Source organism: Atheta coriaria, unplaced genomic scaffold (assembly GCF_025399875.1).
Source record: "Atheta coriaria isolate IRGN ID8LTWV9N9 unplaced genomic scaffold, Caltech_Dcor_3.1 hic_scaffold_8_pilon, whole genome shotgun sequence".
NCBI classification, from domain to species: Eukaryota; Metazoa; Arthropoda; class Insecta; order Coleoptera; family Staphylinidae; genus Dalotia; species Dalotia coriaria.
Genome location: NW_027045450.1, coordinates 2,273,356 through 2,296,580, shown reverse-complemented (window position 1 = coordinate 2,296,580; position 23,225 = coordinate 2,273,356). Strand labels below are relative to the sequence as shown.

General features: G+C 40.2%; 3 protein-coding genes across 3 annotated transcripts; all 3 read left to right on the top strand.

Annotated features, from left to right (window-relative positions):
• Positions 1 to 13,583: 13,583 nt before the first annotated feature.
• Positions 13,584 to 15,293, top strand: geko. The gene is made up of 3 exons (XM_065309786.1): positions 13,584 to 14,092; positions 14,318 to 14,453; positions 14,735 to 15,293. The coding sequence occupies exons 1-3, from the start codon at positions 13,867 to 13,869 to the stop codon at positions 14,904 to 14,906; spliced, it is 534 nt and encodes a 177-aa protein (XP_065165858.1). The 5' UTR covers positions 13,584 to 13,866; the 3' UTR covers positions 14,907 to 15,293.
• Positions 15,294 to 15,904: 611 nt separating this feature from the next.
• LOC135797131 (uncharacterized) lies at positions 15,905 to 17,450 on the top strand. The gene is made up of 3 exons (XM_065309342.1): positions 15,905 to 16,392; positions 16,525 to 16,720; positions 17,174 to 17,450. Exons 1-3 carry the CDS (start codon positions 16,206 to 16,208, stop codon positions 17,298 to 17,300), a joined length of 510 nt encoding a protein of 169 aa, XP_065165414.1. The 5' UTR covers positions 15,905 to 16,205; the 3' UTR covers positions 17,301 to 17,450.
• Positions 17,451 to 17,614: 164 nt separating this feature from the next.
• LOC135797183 (uncharacterized) lies at positions 17,615 to 18,976 on the top strand. The gene is made up of 3 exons (XM_065309417.1): positions 17,615 to 17,779; positions 17,835 to 18,173; positions 18,332 to 18,976. Exons 1-3 carry the CDS (start codon positions 17,670 to 17,672, stop codon positions 18,957 to 18,959), a joined length of 1,077 nt encoding a protein of 358 aa, XP_065165489.1. The 5' UTR covers positions 17,615 to 17,669; the 3' UTR covers positions 18,960 to 18,976.
• Positions 18,977 to 23,225: the final 4,249 nt, after the last annotated feature.

Here is a 23,225-nt window from a genome sequence, read left to right as displayed (position 1 = left end):
ACTGACGTCTGTATCTAATCCGCAGCGGTAGCAGCGATACGTGCGGCCAAGTGCTCGTGCGGTCAGCTCATTTACGACTATCCGAACAGTTCAGGAGTCCGGATGGTAATGGAACGTGGGGAACATCTACCTCGAGGCTTTCGCCACACAGGGAACATCAAACGTCTGATACACTGAGAATTCAGCCTTTAACCTCTGTAGTTCTCTGTTTATTGGATTATAGTGGGATGCTTGAAATGTTCACCTTTGTAGATCATTGGAGAGAAAAAAATCTCTATATTTGCATCATGTTGTGCGTCACCCTAGCAATTAAAATTGCTATGCCTCGCGGTGACATGCGTGTATTGACCGCCCCTCTAATGAATGACACTGACTAATAAGTTTAATGGGCGTGCAATATCAACAATTATTGCGCGAAAAATTGAATTTGTTCAAATCGCACAGCGTCCAATGCATACGCAATGAGTTCCTCTGTTTACTAATTGCAATCCGGGCCCACATAGGGGAATATTTGTTTTCCCGCCAAAAAAAAATCTCATTTAAAAAAATGTATTTTTTTAACCCCGGACTGACGTAATACTGGTTTGGTCAATTTACGTTTGCATCAAGCCATCACACGTTTTGTTGTTAGACAAATCTGTTTGTCCATTCGGATGTCCCGGCGAAATTACATTTGTCAGGTGGAATTTAATATCCGAGGGAGCCGAAACAACGAAATACCTATCGGCGCCGTGTCAGCGCTTCGTTATTGCCTCATTATACTCCGCTGTGTTCGTTTTTGTTTCGCGCATTCTGTGACTAATCGTTTACTATTTTCGACGCGACATTTTGTTAATCATCGGACATACGACTGACCCCCATCAATCATTTGCTGATGCATTATTTTTAAATCGAATTGTGGTTGACACCTGAATATATCCCAATGGTCTTGACGTGAAATTAGATTAGTTTATTTGTCGTAATAAGCTTGACGGCGTGACACGCCGACGGATCACGAGCTGGGGCGTTAGCCGATTATCGGGCGTTATGCTAAACAGCACCAGCGCCACTCCAGTTGCATCCAAATCGCATTCGAATCGCATCTCGTCCACGTGACGTGCGCTAATCAATGGCGTGCAATGGCGGATGCGTCGTCGTAAATCACATTCCCGGTGGGCATCCGTGTGGTGTCGCCGTCTAATGCCGACTGTAATCCTCGCGGTATCAATCCCGGCCGCGCGCGCATACTATAATTGCCCGGAACAGTGCACAACTCGTGACAAATACGAGATACCTTTGTTTCGACAGATGCAGATACTAAGCTCCACGCCAATATATAAATACCGTTGGTACAATTGGCACGTGCCGTCTGAACGAAATTGCTTTGCTCTCACCTGGAACGAAAGAAACATATTGTGCTAATTGAGTTTTTTGCGATAAGTCACATCACAATAATTACTCAGCTTACATTTTGTTATTTATAATAGAATTATAAGAAATGCACGTGGTGGAATGAATAAATTTTATTGTTGAGTGCAATAATTACCATCACAATTAGCTGGAATCGTGGAAACAATAGAATAAAATGTGCATCCAACAGTTGTCGCACGACTTGTCGGGTTCTGAACCCTTTCGCCACGCACGTAGATGAATATCGCATGCGGAAGTCGATAATGACAGCGAATCCACGGCCGGCCATCGAGAGCTACCGTTAGAGCGAAATTAACATTGTCTATATTTATAGGTTAGACCAATCATTTCTTACCGCCAGCTTCTTGCATACTAATTTCGCATTTGAGTACGAACTAACTGTTTGAAAGCTACGCGTACCATCAATCACGCCATCGACACTAATCACAAATTTTCATATGCGAAACTAATAACCAAAGGTAATCGTATGTATGTTGGTAATAATCATTTCCATATTTCAAACAAAGAAATCTTCAAAACCATGAAAATTTTTATTTGTGTGTGTTTGGTAATAAATGTGTTCAATCATACACCCCATGGTGGATAACAATGGCGCGTATTTCAATCTCCGCCGCCACAAATATAATAAACAAGACTGATTGCATCCTGTCAGAATTTTTATCGAGTGAGTTTGGAATTACGCGCATTGATACGAAACTAGGCTCTAAGCCTAAATTAATAAACGTCACTCGCATTATTGTGTAGTTGTGTATTATTAGAGTGATAAATGGTGAAGAATTTTATTCAGGTGATACGTGAGATTGTGTGTGATTGCTCTTTCTTCACACATCCGATGAACAAAGGAAGATGAATCGTCCTCATGCGAATTACAATTTATGCAAGAAATAAAAATTTAACAGACTGGTCAAGCTGCCCATCACAAAGAAGATGAATGAATGGGAGTCAAAACGGGAGTCGGGCTCCTGTCAAAATATCATCATTTGATGTGTGAAATGAAGATGTTTGTCATTCGGAAAGAACTAGGTGAGAACCAGCCGAGGTCACCGACCCAAAGGGATGTCCCTTAACCCCGATCCCTACTAGCTCCACATAGAAGCTGTATACACGGATTGTTACGGTAAAGTGCGAGGGGTAGGAAGAGGGCAGGTGCCGAGTGGTATAAATACTTGGAGTAATGCATTAATCTTGAGCTGCTCGGGAGCTGTGGGTTAGTATTGAGTGCAGTGAAGCAAATCTAATAAATCTGCATGCAAATGCATTTTTCTGCAGTTGGTATACGGCAATATGGACCCCTAACACTATTATGTCAATAAATGCGTGATTGCATCTACTGGACGCGAAAAGGGGGCGAAAGAAGAAAACTGTACTATGGTGGAATTCTCTGGGTTTTTGTCTTTGTCCTGAAATTACCAAACGAACCCGCTGAATGCACGCACAAGAGGCGTATATCGATAAATGTGCGTCTCATGCGTGCATCACGCAAGGGGTTGAATACTAGAGAAGAGAAAAAGTTAACTCCACCACACAGCTTCTTACTTAAAACTTTCAACCCTAGCCCCTGGTGTCATCGTTTTGAGTCCTGTTATCAATCAAAACCCAAGGCCTTTAGATCTCGGTGATATACTGACACGCATTCGTTGAGGGTGCCATGAAATGAACGAGTTCTTCGCTTCCACCCAACACCCCCATTGGTTTCATGACGTTTTTTTCTTGCTTTTCCTGCTTTGCAAGTCGATTGTTTCAACCGAGGGATTAATTTATTGTAAATGCTGATGCACTACTGCTTCATCGGAGTGTACTCACCATCGAGGGAGGGTGGCTTGCATACCCATGCACGCACAATGCTCGAGAGGCGCAAAAGGGTTGCATCAACGCTGGATAATTGTGCGTAGCTATGGCAACACCAACCTACGCATCTATGTCACTGGGTATGTGGGTTAGAAAGCAACGCGATATATGGATGCATAATGGATCCCGCGATAAGAGGGATTCCAGCGGGTGGATGAAGTGCGTGTTGTCCTCATGCACGCATTTTCCGTGCTTGTAATAAAGTTGTGCGCGCCGAGGGAAAGAAGCACTTTGAGTACTTGTGTCGTGAAACAACCCTTTGCTCCACTGCAAATTAATCACAAAACAGATATAAGCTTTTTTTTACAGAGAAGTGCAGGTTATGTTGGTATCTTTACGAGAGGAGGTATTGCATGTCAGAATGTTTCAGATTATGTACAATAAAAATATATTTACGAAGCTTTTAAACTTAATTTACGAGCCATTTTTGCGTCGCGGTGTAAATCAAACGCCCGGCGAAGGAGGCGAGCATGTGCACTCAATTTTGGGTTATTAAAATCTATATTGCCAGCGAAATAGACTGGACAAAACGTATCGCGGCATCGTTTATTTATTTTATAGCTTTCTTGACTTTTGAAATGTCAGAAATAATTTGTTGCAACTTAGTAACTTTTAAAATTATTATATTCTACGGCGAGTAATGTGGAAATAAACATTTTCACGAGTAGAAATATAGAATTAATGAAAATTATCCACTTTGATGACGCATGTTTAACAATGCGCATAAAATTCTCTTTGATCTTCGCCATTTGCAGCTTCGATGCATCGCGAATTAATAATGCAGTGCAGCCCATGGGCACGCTCGCTGTCTCTTTGTCACATTTCCGCCCTACTGCTAAATGTTTTGCGTACATATTTAATTAGATGTAAAGTTTGGCTTTTAATGCGCCAACAGCATCAGTAGCGTGGGTGACATTCACTTGGGGATAGTTTTTCCTCTCTAAACGCGTGCTTCCGTATCCATTTCGATGTCTCTGCACGCAGCGACGGCGAAAATAACACTATAAAGGGGTGACTTGTGCGCCGACCCCCTGCAGTTAAAGTAAATGATAACTTATTATAAAAAATGAGTTTCCGTTAGACGCGCACCGGAAGCACAGTACGCCTTTGTGCTGATTATGAGCAAACACAGATTGCTCCGTGCGGGGGTGCGTGCGCGCATAAGTTATAATAACGAGCGGATTTAAAAGCGTCACGACGTCGTAAAAGAGCGAAGAAAACGCTGCATATTATTTTATATTACAAGTTTGTTTTTGATATCTGCAAAGGTTTTTATTTCCACACCACGTGGAATTGATTGATCTGAGTTTTATGACATACGTAAATTTTCAAATCGATTGCATTGTGCAATCGCATGAGAATTTATAATAGAAAACCGAAAATCCAAAAACGTGCTTTGTAGTCCTTTTAAAAACGATAAAGGACTCGACGGAGTATGAAGTTAGAAAAAACTGGGCGTGTTTGGTAAAACCAAGGGGGTTGTTAAAAAAGGCACACACCCTTCATCGGATGCATCTCTTCAAGATCACCCGCACGTAATTATCCAGTTAGCAATCGTGCGTGAAAAAGACGCCACAAAACTTTCACGTTTTCAAAATGTCACTTTGAATCACATCACTTCAACAATGTTGATTCATGCAGATGAGCAGTGCAGGTGCAGAATAAGTTGTTTTTCCTTTTTGATCAAGATGAAAGGCGGTAATGGATTTTGTTGGAATAATATTTTCACTAAACACCCTTGCACACTGCGTGACATTTACTCATTCTATCTATCATTCTGATTCCTAATGAGATAATTTATGGACTGTTATTGCTATGATTGTGCCGAGTATCCAAACGACTTGTTCGCGTTTAATTCCTAATGTCAATATTGATGCATTTAGCGCACTTGAATATGACCCAAGAACAAAGTGGTGGAATTATGAAGGGGTGGTTTAATGTGTCATCATCATCACCGCGCACGGATAATTCCTTAGACAAACAGATGGAATATTTATAAATTGTACTCGGGGGAGTGTTTCTTTTTGGATATTTGAAGAAAGTAAGAAATTTAAATGTAATCTACGAATTCCCTGGATGGCGATCTGTACCTGTCGTTGATCTATCGCGGTTTATTTACTGCCCACTTGCCGAGTCCCAATTGAGCACATTTATCAAATCGCGTCTTAGTCGGGAGGGCATCAATAATTCAAACGGCGATATCGTATAATTCCAAAGGCACAGCGTGGACCATAGCGCACGAACCGAGTTATGTGATCTTCTTGACCAATTATATACCATATGTCCCTAAAGGGGGTTTATATCCCATCAAAACAAGTTTTTCCCAAAAAGGTTCTCATAGTTTGTAGTAATCTAGCAAGATGATTTAAAAATCCTGTTTTAGACTAATGTCTTTTTAATAGAATAGGATTAGAGGGTGTTGGTACACATTGTATAGTGATTCAGAGGGTGGTCACCAGAGACCGGACCACAAACCGGATATCTAATCGGGCAAACCGGACTACCGTTTCCAAAACGCCCAACGTGCAACCCACAAATACTAAATCAAACGACCCGTAGTTTGTCAGCGTGCAAACCAAATCGTTAAACAACGCTGAGCAAACTTCAACACCACATAAATAAGAACAACTCCAATGATGAATTTCTGCACGTGACTTTTTCGTAATTTTTTTGCTATTTTTCAGTGCCCTGAAGAAAATTAGGTTTTATATAGGGTGGAAGACAATTCAATGACCTCCCGCAGTGGCGGAAACCACGTGCCGGCACTTGAGATGTCCGAAAATAAGGAAAAAACACAAAAATATCGAAAAGTGCTTTCTGGGGTGAAGTCACAAAGTGCTCGAGATAATCAGAATTCGGAAATCTCATTAGTGCAGGCTCCATTTTTGGTGACTTGCAGGTTGTCTATATTAATATCCTTCGTGCCGAAGACCGAGTACTTTTAGCTCTTGAAAAATCTGCTAGTCTTCACCGAAATGACTGCGTAATATTCGCAAATAGAATTATCCTCACCAACGCACAGCGGGTTGTTTGATTGATGACCACGCTGACTCCATTTGCGCTTAAAAGTCAACAAAATAATCTCGCATATAATAAGTAATGGATGGGCATAATAGACACACCATTCGCGAGTGCGACTTGTGCTTATCGTCGGCGGAGATCAGCGTCAGCCGGCAAACTTGAGCAATCCAAGCGCGTCGGTAATTGCAGCGATGCGTCGCTTGAAAAATGCGGATAGGAGGGTTAATCGAATTGTGTGAATATTCATCGCGCACGTGGATGACGCGCCGCGTGTTCTCCCGCCAAACAAACGATGACAATGACGAAACGCGATGCGGGTGCGCGGGGTTACGCTCCGCTTCACCACCTCAACACCCAAGCCAAGCCAGCACGCATCATGGCGCCGCATGGACTCGTCCATGTCCGCGTCCACATCCACCCTACGCTTCGACACGTGCAATACGCATAATAGTCGTCTAGTCTGTGCGAGTAGCTTCAATTCGATTATGCAACACATTTTCAATGCATTTCTAAACGCATATCGAGGGGTTCCCATTCGTATGTGAATCAATTCAAATCAAGTTAACCTTAAATTCTCAATCCGGCACGACATGCACTCATCAGGTGTACTTTAGTTTCCGGTCTACACTGTACACTTCCGTGATGATCGGCCATTATATGTAAAACACTCTTCTTGGATCCTTGCGATTCTTCACACCGTCATGCGTCGAGGGTGACATAATGGGATATACATTATGAATCTAAACCCCTGACATCCAAAAAATTAATTAAAAACCACCCGCTAAACCCGGAGATGTTCAACTTATAGTTATTTGTAAACCTGCACAGCTTGATGCTTCCATTCACACGAATCCACACAAAACGTTGTTCATTTTCCATGCCGAATCAATTAATTTCAATATCAATATGCCACGGTGAGAAATTATTCAAATTGAGTCTTGTAAATTACCCTAACCCGCTTAAGGCATGTGTGTGTTTGCTCATTTTAATTACACTCAATTAGCTACATCATAATTAAATTCTTACTTCGTATTTATTTCGTGTAAATGATGAATGATGAAGAAAGAATTCATAATTGAGGCGCATTTTAATAGGATTGTGTCGCTAATTGAAATGCATGTCGTAATCATCTCAGTGAGAATGTTTCAAACAGCCTACAATTTGCGCTCGCCTGGGACACAAAAGAAATGGCGATGCAAATGCAGAATTCATAACTTTTGTACGTTCCGCAATCAGAAGGCGGGCGAGCATACGAGTTGGGGGCGTATGAGCCGGTATTACACTGTTTTTAATTGTATTACGTATGCAATTTGCCGATGCAGAGACAGGGAATACAATTGTCGTAATTGCACTAATTGCGAATGCATAAGATTTTCACGCTTGGTGGATTTATGTGGGAGGGCGGGCGATGTCCAAATTGTTAAACCTGTGAATGGGGATTACAAATTGATGAATGTGTTTGTTGATATTGAAAAACATCGAAAGCGATATTAAGAACTGGCGGAAAGCAGGCGTGAATGATGGGATTCGATATTTATGAATATTAAAACCACGCACAACGGATTTGCGTATTTTTGGAATCGATGAATCAAACAGTAAATACCATGTAATTCACAAATTTACATTCTGCTCATATGGAAATTTAAAAAAGTGGTGGGGGTAAGTTTTTTATGTTTCCATATTTCAACTGTCAGAAGACTTTTTTTGGCCCAATTTGATTATGAAACCGTTATTCTAATAATATTTTTAATTGTCGCATCAAATCGTCATTAAAATAAGCATTAGTCCATCACCGAAGCACACATGACTGATGACTACCAGCATATTCTCATGGTTGCGCGCGTTTGACATGCAAATTCATAACCGCTATGCAGTTTACGACAATAATCCGTCTTTACTTCTGCGTGCGTATACAACTACACAATGTAGTAGTATAATAAGCTGTCGTTACAAGATGGAATTGCCGCACTGGTTGCTTGGGTGTTTTATGATGATTGAAACTGTGTCAAGCCTTCCTTCCTCCTTTTCTCCTTTCGAGCGACTTAATATGCACGTTTACGATGCGCCGCTTTATGCACTCGATGTGCAGCGGTAAAAGATTTACGCATTTAAATGAAACTTTTTAATTCGGTCATAAAAATCCATAAAAATCAGAGGACGCTAGTACCCAGATACGCAGGGATAGTTTTATGCCACTTTTGATTTAACGATCGAATGCAAGGAATAAGAGCAGTTCACACGACGCGCATTTCGCCAGGTGGTTAAATCTAATCCGAGCAACGGGTAGTAAGGTGGTAACGACGGCGATGTTATCGCGAAACGGAGACAGCGCACTAAAGCCCTGGGGCGACTCCACTATTTGAGGTGGAGATGATAGCTGCGCCATGGTCTCGTTTCCGTCACGAGATGGAGTCCCCAATGACACTCTTTACTGCTAAATGCTTCCATAAACACCCATATCCGATACCCGCGACTCCCATTTAACAATATCAATAGACACATATTTTGTAACACCTGATAGGGAGTCATATAGTCTGGACCTGTTTTTATGTTTGCCATTAGTCAGGATAAAGGGTACGTGATTGAAATGCTGATGAAAGCCACGCACACACACTCGGATTTGAGTGGAACAATTGAATTTGTGTTCTATTACCATCACCATACGAAGGTGTAGAACAAAACATGTGTCGAATTGCTTGTTTTGTGCTCGGCGCCTGTTGAATTCAGTGGCGAACCTTTCAACACCAGAAACAGGAACACACCTGTAGAATATTAATGCATAGTTGATGGAGTTTTGCCACTTGCCACCCGAATTGGAATTGGACAATTGGGAATAGTAATTTGGTGGTGGTTCCACACCCTCTGGAGGCAAGAATGTCCAATTCACGCCGAAGGGTCAGAAAAGTGACCAACAGAGCGGAAAAGCAAGTCGCCACTGTTGGACAAACTGATTTATTATTACCGCGCGAGTTGTGGCGAACACGAATTGGGCGTGTGCTTGGACCCATCTTGACTGACGTTTCATTTAACTCCAACCAAGAGGATCTTCGTTGCTTGTACAACCCTAGAAAACGCCACAACCCGGTTGTCACTCAAGAGGGCCCCCGCTGAACGAACATACGCGCGAGATTTCATCGACGCGCATTCATGTGTGATGTTGCTAAATTACCTCCGGAGATTACATTTATATTGATTAGAGAAAAAGAGTAGCCCTTTTTCCCGCCACGGCACAAGTGATTAATTGAATTCCTCTGTTTGTACACACTTCAGCTCTATATATGCGTACGTGTTTGAGCTTCGATTTGATTAATTTCGGCACGAACACATTTATGAACCGCTATGAATTCACGAATCGAGCTCGACGATTCCCATTAACTTTTGCATAAAAGATGCGAGTAAACGCGGTTATTGCGCGCACGCACCGTGAATGATGGAATGCTCGCGAGAGTTATTGTTTTAGATGTTAAACGCATCACTCAAACCCAACAGCACGCATACTCTACACCGAAACGTGTGCTGTTTTGCATATATTGCCAGAAACTGAGCAAAGCACTCAGAACACTAATGGAGATATTACACTACTCATTATACACGCAATCATAGCCAGTGTTCTTCAATTACAAACAACTACATATACATATATCTATTGTTTTGACTGCGTTTGTATAAAAAATTGATCATTCATCACGAGTATCATGACAAAACAATAATGGTTGTGTTGCCGAAAAAACTGCAATAACAAAACACCAAACAGCCATAGACAAACAAACATAAAACAAGCAATTTGCTTGCACGATAACCTGAAACGAAAACATGTCACTGAAAAAATAGATTTTTGGCGTATATTTTGTATCTATTGCAAATGTTTTAATTTGAAAAGTAATTGAAGCATTAGTAATACGCATCCGTGTCAATTATTCTGATGAGATATTCACCCACCGTGCGCACATCCCGAAAACACCCTCTAACACCGCATTGTTTCATGACCCTTTTATTATCGCTCTCATAAATCCCCAATCGAGCGTCCATTTCACTCCACTCCACCCCAATATCATCAGGGGTTACCTAAAGAATAAAATTCAAATCAAAATTTTCAAAAAAGTTTAATCTACTTGGTTTTATAGCAAATTTTTATTACAAGAGGTCAAAAGTAAAAGTATTTTAAGTATCAAGTTGCTAAAGAAGAGTTTTAGTCACGAGATTGATTAAGAGTGAGTTTAGCGTGACTAAAGCCCGTGACTAAAATACTTTTTGTCCGTTTTTATGTCTAAAAACCGTGGAAAAAGTGGGGTTTTAAAGGTGGAAGTAGAAAAACATATTTAATCCACTTTATTTATAATACTAAAGCTTTAGAAGTTCATAATCAGTGTAATATTTCATCCAACATCCGACAAGTGCGCGAAGAAGAATAAAGAAACAAGATTGATAACGTCGTACAACCCGACTAGTTCCTACTGGTTCTGTATTGAGTACTGACCAAAAAACACACCCCTGTTATGATGCCGCTGTTGGTGTATGTGTGTGTTGGTAGCTGGACACAGCGATTATTTCCAAACACAATTCAGTGCAATTTGCTACATGCGCTGTCAAGGGCTGAACGAGACGAGATGGACGCGATGGACCAGCCAACAGAACGGCAATCAATCATTTTCTCTGCGAGGGCAGTTTCACCCCTTCATCGCAGAGGACAATATCAACAAATTTTATTTCATACACGCCGCGCGTCGGATAATTCATCATCACATCACACATCTCGACGGTGGAAGTGTATCTATACTTTATACAAGGAATGGATATCCATGAGTATGACCCACATTCATTCCGCATCGTTTAGCACAATGTGCTTGGAGTGTATAAAAGTCGCAAAAAGTGAACAGGAATATGTTTACCTTTATGAGGTTATCATTTTGAGTGATGAAGTATTTGAAGCTTTTGAATTCGCTTTAGATGTGTTCATTTCAATACAGGTGCAGACGATTTGATTACGCAGCATATAGTAACATAATATATATTAATACATATTATATCATGAATGTGGATTAAGCGCTATCTCATCTAACCATGTTCAAACATGGTTTGAAGCTTCAAGCTGCGAGAGGACATGCCTGCGGGCGAGCAAAGGGTTGCAGGTTGCTATTTCCGTTTGCAAGTTTCGGAATATCTACATCTAGCTATGTGTATAATTGAACGGGGTATACACGAAGCAGTTTATTTAGTAACGCAGGAATTCCTCCAGAGGGCTTGGGCTAATAACAATAATTAATAAATAGTGAATAGTTGAGGCACGGGAATTGCATTACATTACATTAATTGAATACGATTAATACAAATTGGAGAATATTTAGTGTTGAATTTAATTGAAAACATATTTTTTGTTTTTCTGTATGATTGAGGTTAAGACACTGATAAATGATTCTGTTGGGGACATCCAAACATCATCAAGTCCCTGTATCCCTGCAGTGCAGAAATTGACCTCCTGCTTTGTTTGATGAGACCACATCGAATTTTCCGCATGCCCGCATCACACAGTGCACGTTTCGCAAACGTTTGCACATTGCCGAAATGATAAAAAACAACGGAAGCAACCGTGCAAAAAAAAATTTAAGACAAATAACGCACGGATTATAAATGATCAGACTTCTACCTAGGGTGAGTGCCAACCAGACGTATAAAATTATACACGACGCAACGAAAAAATCAATATCCGCATAAATGGAATAAACATGTTTATCAATATCAATATTTGTTCGATGGATATTTTTATTTTTTGTTTATTTCCCGGTGACATGCAGACTTTTAATTGCAAGTCTCCGGAGAGGTAAATAACCGATAGAGATTTCATTTTATTTCGGTTATCTGTTTATTAATAAAAATATGATGCACATATGCGCATTGCGTGCGTAAAATTATTTTATCAGATGATGAACGTGAACGTCAAACAAATTAAATTAATATTACAAGATCGTTGGGGCAGATAAACGCCAATACGAATCTCAAAGGCGTGGAATAAGTACAAAGTGGGTGATAGCATGTGCATTTGCACGTTATCAGGATGGTGCGTTATTTGATCTCGGCTGGACTTTTCGCATGTTGGTTATAATCAATGTGGGAAAATGCACTTGTATTGCTAGATCAATAAGCGAGGAGGATATGGTCAAACGAATGGGCATCAAAGGTTTCATTTTAGTACTTCATTAAACGCTCGTAATTTACTTTACTAATGATGAGGATTTACACAGCGCGTAATTAGGGCTTTTTTACTTATGAATATTCATAACCGTTGCGCAAAAAAAAGGTAACATTTTCTATTTTTCACCCGATGATACAATCTTTATGGATGTGTCTATGTCTAAAAAATAGATGTTGATGAATTTATTAAAATGGGGGAAGTATAAAGCACAAGTATAAAGCAGGAAACGTTATACAATTTTCGAATAGTCATTCATTGCCATTCTCATCACACAACGCACTTTGATGTGGTGTCGGTGGTGTTTTTTTTTTGTTCGTGCGCGCAGGTGGTTCATTGCGTGAACGATACTTTCAAACGGCGTTTGATTCTATCTACGTTTCACACAAATAATTAAGTGTTTTTTGTAGGCAATTATTCGTCATCGCATCCTCGAATAAAAGGGGTGCGATACTTCCTCCCGAGTTAAAATATTTCTGTTTTTCGAATTTCGGAAAACAATAAATGATGATTCTTTTCACTAACGTAAATTATTTGATCACACGTCGATTTGATGGGATCCCCCTCGGATAATTTACCAAAATCACCCCTAAATATGTGGACATATTTACATTTATGTATGAAGATCACCTTCCTGCTTGAACCACATGCTCCCATCAAGTATACTCTCACACATTTTTTCTGGCGACAACACGCAACCCCACAATTATGCCACCGACCACATTTAAACCTTTAAATTGAATTATAATACGTCCACGATGAGTAAATCGATAATAATGTGTATTTTCGTATAATAATGCGGATGTATTTCGAATAATCATCGACGAGTTTTTACTTTCGATGCGTTGTTAGTTGTTACGTAGTGAGGAAAAGGAACTGGAAACGAATCAGAAAGAAGTAGTTCCTTCCGTGTTTGCAAACAACGCCACGCAAAACAAGAAAGTTTTACTTTAAGTAATAACTTCAATTAAACTTCCTAGAGTTTATTATCTGTGCATTTATGTGTCCCCTCTATTCTATTACGCTTAGAATTAAATATTGGTAACGCATTAAAACAAGCTCATGGTCGCGGGTGTTTGCTGGCTGGGAGCGTTTGAAGGCAGAGCAGTTTTTCGGTCAGTCAGTCGAGCATTCCGCTCGGTTTGCATATCCATGTCGAAACCACGCGCACTTCACTTTCACTACCGTCTCGCCCGCCGCCGATAATAATGCCATACTCTATACTCAGTAACGAGAGAGCAGGGGAACCACGGCGACAACACACAAGGCGAACGGCTGTCGCTTACCTTCCCAAGCTCCGTCGCTGACCGCAGTCCGCAAGATGTCTTCCAACGAAACAAAAGCAAGTGATAACGCGTGATTTAAATTTTCAAAACACAAAAAAAAAAACCAGCTTCGTGATGATGGCAACGACGGGAAAAATCGTAGTGCGCGTTGTGTTCATAGTCTGCATGATACTCATCCTACTCGGGGACTATACAGGTCTCATCAGTAAGTTGTTAGGTGGTAATCCACACAAGGATCAACTCGCGACGCGTCCCAGACCTACGAATCCTGGGTATGGTGACCATAAAACCGAAATTGATCTGGATGCAGATATAGAGGATGATAGTATAAAGAATTTAGGTGAGTGAGGAGAGAAACATGTTGTAAATGTCGTTTACATTAACCTTGAATATTAAAAGTGCGCATTTGCACGTGCAATCATTTTAATTCCACATTAATAGAATGTGGAAACGTCATCAAGGCGCCAAATCTAAACAATGACATTATAAATTACAATATCATGTTGGTTATACGTACAAACAATACAAGTGATAAATAAACATTATTGTGTCATGTTACTTTTAGGAGGTCAAACATCAAGATCACAAATTTTGGCAACCATTAAAAACGCCTGCCTGCCAAAGTTGATTTGTGAGCTGAACGCGACACCTCAGAAGGAAAAACTTACCGACTCGGAAAAGTCGTTGCTGTCCCTGATACGGTGAGTGTGTGTGTGTGTGTGTTGAAGCAAGGAAAGTTGTTATGCGACTTAACCTATTGAGTCAGCCTCGGCACGAAAGAAATTGAAAGCCATTACGGAATCAAACGTAACTGCACTTTCTCCTCTGCCGTAATAAATAAGACAATGTTGTTGGCATCATGCGGAAGACGGCGAAATGGAAACGCACGCGAGCAGACTGTTATTTTATTGACTCTTGTTACCGCATATCGTCTTTCCAGGACCGGACTTTTTAATTTTTTATTTCATTTTATTTTATTCAGTGATACTTCAATCAGTACAACAGCAGAATTAACATCAAAATATCACTTTGCCGCGCACATGGGACAACTGATCGCTGGTGTCGATGGTAATGGTTGTCACAATTTTTATCCAACATGTCCGTTTCCGGGCCTGCAAGTGCTGCAGATCATGAAGAAAGTGCGAATGCGTTGAGTCAACAACGACTTTACTAATGTGTAAAAAAGACAACAATTGGTGTGACATGTTTCTCCCCTCCGAATGAAAAGTGAAAGAAGCTCGCAAAAAGTGGAAAGGAAGCAAAGTCAATCTATTAAACAAGATTGAATGATTTCGAGCGGAAAATAAAAAAAAATTGAGAACTGATGCAAAAACATCATTTATCATTTCATTATTGACTCATCATGTATCATAATGTTGCTTAATGCATCAAATAATGAAATTTACAAACTCCATCAACTATAAACTATATTAATGTATGTTTGTAGCGTTAAGTACTACCTATAATGACGTGAATAAGTGCTGTGAACATTTGTTTATTACAACGTATGATACGTTCAAAACAAGACAATATTAATTAAATTTTTTTGTTTTAAATATTCCCATATTGTTTCCTAATATTAATTCCTGCAACACTCATATTATATGAGTACTCGTATACGTATGTTGATGATGAAATATTTTGCGACGCAATATAGTGACGTAATTAATAACGCGACTATCGTAAGTAACATAAGTCACTTGACTAAGCAATTATTTTCAAACAATAGATAGATTGCATTTAGTTCTTTTGTAAAATAAGAAATAAATAGAATTTTTTCTATTCTTGCATCAAGGTTAATTTGTCATGTGAGTAACTCACTTAAGACTAAGACTTAAGTAAGTGAATTGCATTCATTCTATTTTTACTCAACAATGTTTCGCTTTGCTGGCTTTGCAACACGATTGACATCAATTTTTGGATAGGTCATGAACAATTCTATTAGCAAATGATATTAATATACACTTGCAGTAACTTTGTTTAATTTAATACTCATTTATATGCGCTTAGCGTATATGTAAGTATGTTGCGTAAGGCTAATCATTCGTAATCGAATGGGTTACATTATAATTATAGCATTAGCATAGACACAAATGGAAACTTTCGTTTTTATTTGTTTCGGTTTGGTTGAACTAAAGATGGTATGAATGTCTAGTTTGCGCAGAAGTTCAAGTAATGAAGTAAGTGCACTACACTTTGTCGGAATTATATATTTCGAATGCAAGGCTGATGCCTACCACGAAAGCCTCCTCTCTCGAGAGTGGTGGCCGAATCTAACTTTCACCGGCGTCGGCATGCCGATAACATAATACTACTGGAAAGACACACCGCGTTGGTCTTTCGTTAGCGTTCATTTTCTCTCGGCAAGTTAAGTCAGCTGGTGCATTGGTAACAGTCAGCCAGTACCAAATATCTACCAAATAAACACAATTTTAGTCAAGTTTTGCTTAAAAATGAAGTTGCGGCAACTTCTCAGTGCTGGTTTTGTGTTGAGTGTGTTGATAGTCCTCCAGGAAGCTCCTTCAACAGCGGCGCAACAAGCTTTTGAGTTACCAGTGGAATTGGTTGGGTTTCCCATTATTATCTTGGCCGTACGCCTATCGAATTTCGTCAAAAAGTTTGCGTACGCGTTGAATCCAAGTGAGTAAAAGTAGACGTGATGAAAGTCACATACTCATCGAAAGTTATTTTGTAATGATTAAACAATTTCTCGCGCGGAAGTGAATTTAATCACGTAATTAAGATAATTAATAAGTTATTTATTTACTTTAGGAACTTATAAACGTTCACGGCGTGCGATAGCTTCGGATGTGGATCTGATCGATATGAACGAAGCAGAAAAGCGTCTTGTTGCAGAATTAGGCGAAAACGTGTGTATTTACACGAAAGTTTGTTTGCATTATGCTGCCAAGGCGCGCAAATCCCAGGGTAGACCCAATCATCAAATAGATTGGAACAGCATATTCAGGTGAATAAATTTTAATTTTTTTTGTTATCACATTCAACACCCTAAAAGTCAAAAAATTGAAAAAGCAATCTGTGTTGTTATTGAAAAAAACAACTTCTGGCTTAATATTCAATCTGCGTATTCAAATTTTGATTTCTTAAAAATTATACGAGAATGTGAGACAAGTCAAGATTGAAATTGAACAGCATGTGGAAACACAAAGGCGGCACGAAGTGTATCCAATTCTTTAGTGGCAATTTCCCCGATGAAATCGTCCGTCATTCCACGCATCCCTCGCAGAAGGGGCTTGTTGATGTGTGCTGATATCCGGCGATGTTTTATAGAGCATGCATGCAAATGGCATCCATCAATATCGGGCTGCATCAATGCAAACGATGCGCGATTTATCTAATAGACGATATGCTGATGTGGATATGAATATCAAAACAGTTTCTTTTTATATCTCTCTTGCAGTCACTACAAAACTTCACCGGATAAGAACAAGGAGTTTTATCTGCTCAGCGTGTTCTTGGGGGACATCGTCGCATCGCCAAGGTTCTGCAATCAATTAGCGAAAAGAGGGCGGCAATGCATTGATTGATTGCTAAAAATGTTTGCGTCATAGTGTAATCAGTGTAAAATTGATGGGAGCGTATTTATTTGACCTGCTTTGGATGCAAGGTCTCTTGTCACTTGTTTTGCGCGAGCATAGGTTTTAAAATCGTTGAAATAAAAATGTTGAAAGTACAAAGTGAAATTTCGACTATGCAAATATTAATATATGTCGTTTGCGATGTTAGAGTTGAGGAGACGTGGGTTTTACTGATTTTGGTCAGGTTGCACCCACGTGCGCTTTCTTTGCAAAGTGAAATTTGAATAAACCCAACGCAATGGACGTCAGTGATCATTATACGATCGAACGTCGTCGGTGTTGAAACGTTACGCGCTATCGGCTGCATAAAATAGTGCAATGTGGGTGCTCAAAGTGTTTGCGATAGTGGTGCTTGTCGACAGAGCTGAGCTTATCAGCACTAAGCATTCTCGGATGGAGAATAAAAATACATCGTTGGAAATGTTGTGGTACGTAGACCTATCACCTCCTTTGATAGACTTTATAAATTTTAAAATTTGATAGGGACTTAACAAATTTAGCATTACAACAGACCAACCTAGAAGGAAGACAAGGTGGATACGGATTTCCTCAAAATAATAGACCTTATCAACCAGGTTATAGACCCCAAGGACCTTATAATCATGGATATCCCCAGAATCAACAATATCCCTCTCCAGGTCCTTTTGGTTTTCAAGGACCACAAGGTCCCGCATCCATTATGGATGTTCTCCACTCTGTTGCTCAGAACGATGAGCTCCACTGCGTGCCAAAGTTACTGTGCGAGTTGACATCAAATACTAGATCTGACGGCAAACAATCCTCATTGTTACCGTTCAATTTGAACATGGACTCTTTGCTCGGGTGAGTCACGCTGGCGCAACTTTCTATGTCATCGCTATTCAAATAACACCAGAATACTTTCACGCAGATAATTAATTTGTATGATCACAATCACTTGTTAAACCACGAAAATAAAGATTATTATCTGTCACACTATAATATAATTGAACGCTTTCTAGATTATTTTCTGCATTTGGTCCATCGTCGAATCCGCTCTTCTTGTTTGGTAGAGCTGCCTTGTTGGGTTATACCACGCGTGGGTCGTCGTGCTACAGCGCGTTTTCGCGATGCCCCAATGACCCCGACCAATTAGTAAACTACTTGAACAACTACAACGGTGGCTTCTTTAGATACTTCAATGGTAACCCACGACCACATCCAAGTCTCCAGCAGCAATACTATCAAGGATATCCTCAACGTTATTATCCCCAGAAGCGTATTCTGACCAATTCGATAACAAACAAATATCCTTATCGATTTCCGTATGAGCACGACAGTGGCAATCGATTATCGAATGGAATAAAATTTCCTGCGGACGATGTCGTGAGCAACTCTATTGACAGTGGTTTCTACACGAAACAGGCGTATAAATCAACGAAGACTCTAACGTTTCCGGACGGCACTTCCGGCGATGGACGGTATTACAAGAATTTCAGAGGAGCCAAGACGTTGAGCTTTCCGGATGCGCATTATGACCGTGGATTGGATTTTCAAATGGTCCGACCGAGTCATGTTGCCTCACCTTATATTTTCCCAACGCGGACCGGAACCGGCGAGCTTTTACTTGACACGGAAGAATTATATTAAGTTTTTTTTAAAGAAAATACGCTTATAAATCTCAGGTAGTAATTTATTATTTAGTTTACTAAAAACTAAAAAAATGTAAAGTTTCATGTCGAGGAATGAAGATTAATCCTTGCAAAACGTCTGTGCTTATTAGCATCGTTGAAAGCACTCATCCGATGTGGAAAACGCGATTCGCAATCGCAATCGGCGTTTGCTCTTTGAAGACAGAAGTCGCGCGTCCTTTTATCGCAATGCGCGGCGCGCAAAGGCTTTTCGATAATTAAAAACTGGGGAAGTAATAATTCATTGTCACGCATCGGAGGCAAATGAACGTAATAATAAGTAACGAATAACAAAAGGCTTCTTTGAGTGGCGCCGACTTCAAAGCTCTGCAACTCGCGCACGCGGTTGACAGTCGACACCCCCGAGAGCTTTCCGTTTGCGATCCTTTAATGCCGCACAAATCCTAGCGGCGGTGTAACCAAATCAAGGTTTACCGCTTTTCCACCCGTCGCGCCGCTTATATTGTTCTTTTCGACGATTTAAGGATCTGAGGAAACGCACAAGAAAATATCACGTTTTTTTTCCATGCGGAGATGAAAAACTCCGACAATAATCAAAGGACGGAAAATTGAATGCACAAACCGGCGTCAAACATGCACCCAAAAGTCGCCATGATTATTTTAAGGATTACATTTTGCACCCCACAAATTCCCGGTTTTGGACTTCCGTTGAAAAAGAGTGAAACGTGTCTACATATCAAAATCACAATCTAAATCTCTTTATTCCGATCCAGCTTTTATTTTAAGAGTATTATCACGGATGGCATTAGATAATAGTAGTGATTAGAAACGCGTCGATGGCACGTGTCGTAACGTTTGCAACTTGACGCCGTCGTCAAAAACGTGCGCCATGTTTTCCTTCAATTCGTCTCACCACAACTTCAGCCCAAACGCGTGTTCGGTGTTTATTATAGACATTACAGTGATCGGATTGTGCGCTAGTTGAAAAAAATCAATGATGCAATGACAGCAAATTTGGACACGTTTCAATCTTGTAACTGGTGCTGCGGTGCTGACGCCATTCCAGCAATTGGAGTCTGAGTCTGCGTTCTATTGTGTCCGGGAGAGAAAAAAGCAGCGGCGTGAGGGTGCGTGCTGTGCGTAAAGTTTCAAATTTGCATCGAGGGCGCGAGATTGAGATGACAGCGATACCGTCATCTCGCCGCCCCCACAACCCCACGAACCGACGGGTACTCAATTGTAAAATAACCGAAAAGCTCTTTTCGAGGAGCGGCGTCAACTTGATGTCGCCTGCACCGACGAAACGAAACCAGCCTCCCTTCGAATATATTTTTATCTCGGGGTAGCATCACCCGGGCTCACCATTATAATTAAAACGTAATTCATTTGTTGCCAGCAATTTTTTCCTCAACGAGCCACTTCTGCTTCCACTTTTTGAATCCCCAGAAAAGTACGAAATTGAATAGAATCTTATTTTGTTGACATGACGAGCGAAGAAAGAAATATCAACGCAAATCACACAAATTGTGTGGCGTGGATTGGGCAAGGCGTGAAATTAATGGTAATTATACAGGAAAACCGAACCGGCTGTCAATTGGAGGGTGGCTGTGTTCACTGTTCGTCGACGCTAATGCATCGGGGTGTGACACGTTTGACGCTCACTCGCCCGGTTGTCACACACTCGCCACATAATGAGTATCTGCGCGCCGTATCCCTTTACAAACCAACACGAATCAATAACCGACTATTAATATTTACCAAAATCCACCCCTTTAAGCCAACTATTCATTTGTGCCGCCAGCAAAGCGTATTCATCTCGTAATGCCATTGTTATTTTATCATTAGCAGTCGTTTTTAATTTTTGCATAACTTGTGTATAAATCTGCGCTCGCAAACAAACAAAACGAAAAGTTTTCGAGTTTCACGCTTTGATTAAGTCTTTAGATATAATATAATTGCACACAGCCGAGTTATACGATACATGTAAGTTTGCGCCGCAGAAACACACGCCTGCGATTAATAATGCTCATTTGAATAATTGCAGCGCGCGAACGAATGCATTTCAGTAGCTGCCACTCATAAACTTATTAAAACGCGCAAATTTATAAACAAGCAAAAAATACTTACTCGCACAAGGTTTGCAAGGTGTAATTCAAAACCAGCTTTGTTATTCTTTACGCGCATATTTTGTTATGTGGATATGTTTCTTACGAATTAAAATAACTTGTAATAAATCGGTCAATGTTCTCGCACCTGTGAATAAACTTCATATGAATATGGAATGTCTGACTCATTGATAAATAGAAAAATTAATTCTATTGCACTACGCAGATTTTTATTTAAACTGGTGTCATTTGCGCACCCTTGGTGTAAGGCTTTACGTTTGAATGCCATTTGGATTATGACTTGGTGATTCTTATCTCATATTCGATTTGTCCCGGGAAATCTTAAGCCGCGTGTCGAAATTAATTCGATATAGACGCTTTTGTCTACTTAGCGACACGCCGCATTTTAATAAAACTGTTTTGCATCCGGGCGCTGCGAATTTGCATAGATTTTACATTTGCCCTTTTCGGTCGCTTGATGGGATTACTTGCGTAATCTGATGATGAGAAAAAATACCGAATGCGGAGAAAAATGAATTTATAAGGCGCATTATGCCTGCGCCAGAGAAAAAAAAAACTGTTAGCAAGGAAATCGCAAGTAAGGATGCCACGGTTAGTTCGTGAATGAAATCGGATGTGAATGTCGTATTAAATTTGAATATTTTAGGGTGTGTGCTCCTGCACGTCATGTATTTATCTATCAAATCTTTCAAATTATTCTCAATTGAATATTCTCAAGAATAAAAATGCAGAATAGTGCATTGCCCTTATTGATGTAATCGTAGGTTTCATAAATTAATAAACAAAAGACGTTTGCAAAGTGATTTTGAACACGACCCTCATGAAAACTACTCGGCAGCGACGAAACGTCACTCAACTGGTTCAATTGAAGCGCACGTTGTAATATTTACATTCGGTGTCGCGGCGCGCGGACAATGCGAGCAATTAATTGTTGGCAATTAACAAATAGTGTGTGCATGACTGATACAAAATGCCCGTTTCAATCATTCCATTATGCTAACCCTTTGAGTCCCGCGTTGGAGCATCCACTGTGGTTGATGGATATGTAAATATGGTTTTAAATATGGTCGCGTATTGAGAACCATTACATGCAGAGGGACGACGTTAAATGAGATGCACTTAAATGTTTGACTCGAAACTTGTCAGTCATGCAGATAATTTACGAGCGGGCGAAATTTTTGCGCAATAAAGTTGTGTTATTTACTAGTTTTGGTGATGCTAGATTTGAAATTGATTAAACGCCGTCAATGTCACCCTTAATTCCACATGCCACCCTGCAGAACCTCCCCACACTTGCGTACACATCGAATCATCCGGAGCGTGAAAAAAACCGAATGACGAAACAGGAGGGTAAACATAAAAAGTAATACGCGAGCGCAAACACGACACGATTGTTTCACGAAATCGTCGAGTCCACACCCCATGCCCGAAAAGATACACTTGCACTCAGATCATCGGCAAATCTGTCGATCTGTGTGTGACACGTGACTTGTATTAGCGCTTGTGTTCTAATCTGAAAACCGAAAAACTGTTCAGCCGTGAGGGAAACAAACGATTCTGACTGTGTCTGTGCCTATTTTTCTAGTCTTTTGTGCAAGATACGTAGGCATTTCAGAAGATGATAAAATGATCAATATTACAACTTGTCAAGTTGCTTTCTTATTTTTTATCACCCTCTGCTATATGAATAGTCATCCACATTCATCATTCTTGATTAGAACACCACGGAGGCGATCGTCGAATTTGTGTGTTTTTATGTGCTGTAATAAAGTGCGACACACGCGTACAATGCGAAACCATCAGGAGTGTATACGGCGAGCAAACGACTATGCAATTAGTGCCCCCAGCAATTTTTCCGTCAATAATGCCCTGCGTCCAGTATGCTAGAAAGGAAAGAAGTCGTCATATCAAAACTAATAAACATACGCTCTACTTAGATTGTTAGTCGGGGTCTATTCATCGCTTCGTTTGGACATGCTCATTAGTTCATAAAACAAATCACCCTTCCTGTCCACTGCTTGGCTGTCCAGTAACGGCTAGTTGAGGCGAATAAAAGTATGATGACAATAGAAATTTTAAGCGTGATCATTTTCATAATGAACGAAATTTATTGCTACAAACGAGCGATAATATAAAAA

What these genes read in the sequence shown, in the direction of transcription:
- geko (XM_065309786.1), top strand. Translation starts at nt 13,867, where the DNA reads ATGATGGCAACGACGGGAAAAATCGTAGTGCGCGTTGTGTTCATAGTC. An exon ending in TGATAGTATAAAGAATTTAG is followed by an intron (nt 14,093 to 14,317) that starts GTGAGTGAGGAG and finishes TGTTACTTTTAG; the next exon opens with GAGGTCAAACATCAAGATCA. An exon ending in TCGTTGCTGTCCCTGATACG is followed by an intron (nt 14,454 to 14,734) that starts GTGAGTGTGTGT and finishes TATTTTATTCAG; the next exon opens with TGATACTTCAATCAGTACAA.
- LOC135797131 (XM_065309342.1), top strand. Translation starts at nt 16,206, where the DNA reads ATGAAGTTGCGGCAACTTCTCAGTGCTGGTTTTGTGTTGAGTGTGTTG. An exon ending in TGCGTACGCGTTGAATCCAA is followed by an intron (nt 16,393 to 16,524) that starts GTGAGTAAAAGT and finishes TATTTACTTTAG; the next exon opens with GAACTTATAAACGTTCACGG. An exon ending in GATTGGAACAGCATATTCAG is followed by an intron (nt 16,721 to 17,173) that starts GTGAATAAATTT and finishes TCTCTCTTGCAG; the next exon opens with TCACTACAAAACTTCACCGG.
- LOC135797183 (XM_065309417.1), top strand. Translation starts at nt 17,670, where the DNA reads ATGTGGGTGCTCAAAGTGTTTGCGATAGTGGTGCTTGTCGACAGAGCT. An exon ending in ACATCGTTGGAAATGTTGTG is followed by an intron (nt 17,780 to 17,834) that starts GTACGTAGACCT and finishes AAAATTTGATAG; the next exon opens with GGACTTAACAAATTTAGCAT. An exon ending in AACATGGACTCTTTGCTCGG is followed by an intron (nt 18,174 to 18,331) that starts GTGAGTCACGCT and finishes AACGCTTTCTAG; the next exon opens with ATTATTTTCTGCATTTGGTC.